The sequence below is a fragment of the Orycteropus afer genome, unplaced genomic scaffold (assembly GCF_000298275.1).
Source record: "Orycteropus afer afer isolate SDZICR_OR568_19922 unplaced genomic scaffold, OryAfe1.0 scaffold00580, whole genome shotgun sequence".
NCBI lineage: Eukaryota > Metazoa > Chordata > Mammalia > Tubulidentata > Orycteropodidae > Orycteropus > Orycteropus afer.
In genome coordinates, this window is record NW_006922167.1 from 1,154,234 (window position 1) to 1,155,429 (window position 1,196).

General features: G+C 39.8%; 1 protein-coding gene across 1 annotated transcript in view; it reads right to left on the reverse strand.

Annotated features, from left to right (window-relative positions):
- Positions 1-1,196, reverse strand: part of LRRCC1 (leucine rich repeat and coiled-coil centrosomal protein 1) — a 66,324-nt gene that overhangs the window by 36,047 nt on the left and 29,081 nt on the right. The window contains 1 exon segment of the mRNA XM_042783016.1: positions 380-554. Within this exon segment, the coding sequence (XP_042638950.1) occupies positions 380-554 (175 nt within the window).

Genomic DNA, 1,196 nt, shown 5'->3' on the forward strand with positions numbered 1-1,196 from the left:
CATGTCTGGCCTTGTAGGAATAGGCCTTGGGTTACTGCTGGTAATCCTGTCTTCCTCTTGCAGGGTTAGAGGAGGTCGGGACATGTGGCCTCCTTGCCGTTTTTGCAACTTGTTAGAAAACTGGCCAAATTATAGCGGCAAGAAAACATAAAGTAAATCAGGGGTATAATTTCTTGATTGCTATAACAAATCATTCCCCACTATCTAAGAGGCATTTCTCTCCTATTTGACTGACAAACTGTCCTTCAGATTGAGTTGCCTTCTTTGGAAAAACCATATTTGGCTTCTCTATGCAGAGTTAAGCCCTTCCTCTATCCAATACCTAAATTCGTTGGCCTAAAAGAGTAACAGCCATTTTTTCTTGAAAATGAGAATTTACCCTGTTGTGCCAGCTCATGTCCCCATACTTTTCTTTCTGTCCTTAAGCCATGAATTAGTGATTCCTTGGCAGCTAGCTCGGAAATAAGTTGGACTTTTTCTTGCTTGAGTAGTTCTATTTGAATACTCTTCTGCTTGTCATCTTCAATCAAAAGTTCAATAGTGTTCATCTGATTCTGTACAACAAGCAAAGACAAAATAAACCCACTGCCATCAAGTCAATTACGACTCATAGCAACCATGTAGGACAGACTAGAATTGCCCCACAGGATTTCCAAGGCTCTGAATCTTTACAGATGCAGACTGCCCCACCTTTCTCCTATGGAGTGGCTGGTGGGTTTGAACCATCGACCTTTTGGTTTGCAGCCAAATGCTTTAACTGCTGCACTGCAAGAGCTCCTTTTATTCTGTATATCCCACCAAAGAAATTGAAAAGTAAATAAGAGGAAGTAATTATGTTTAAATGTTTTATTTTCTAAAATTTTTTGAGGAAAAAATGATATTTAAAAATGACAAAGTAAACATTCCCAAATTTTACACCATAAAATGTTTTAATTTTATCAACTAAAGATAAATGTAGGTCATGGGATAAAAAGTGAAACAGAGCTCCCCACATGCATATGAGGTGATTGAAAGTATCATGGCTTGTGTCAGGCGCACCTTAGTCCTCAAGGAGACATATATGCTCTTCAGCACTTGAAAGAGGTCCTTTGTAGCTGATTAGCCCAGTGCTATATGTTGTCTGAGGAGCTCTGGTAACATAGTCCCTAAGGCACTTGACTGCTAACCAGAAGGCTGGTGGTTCAAAATCACCAGCC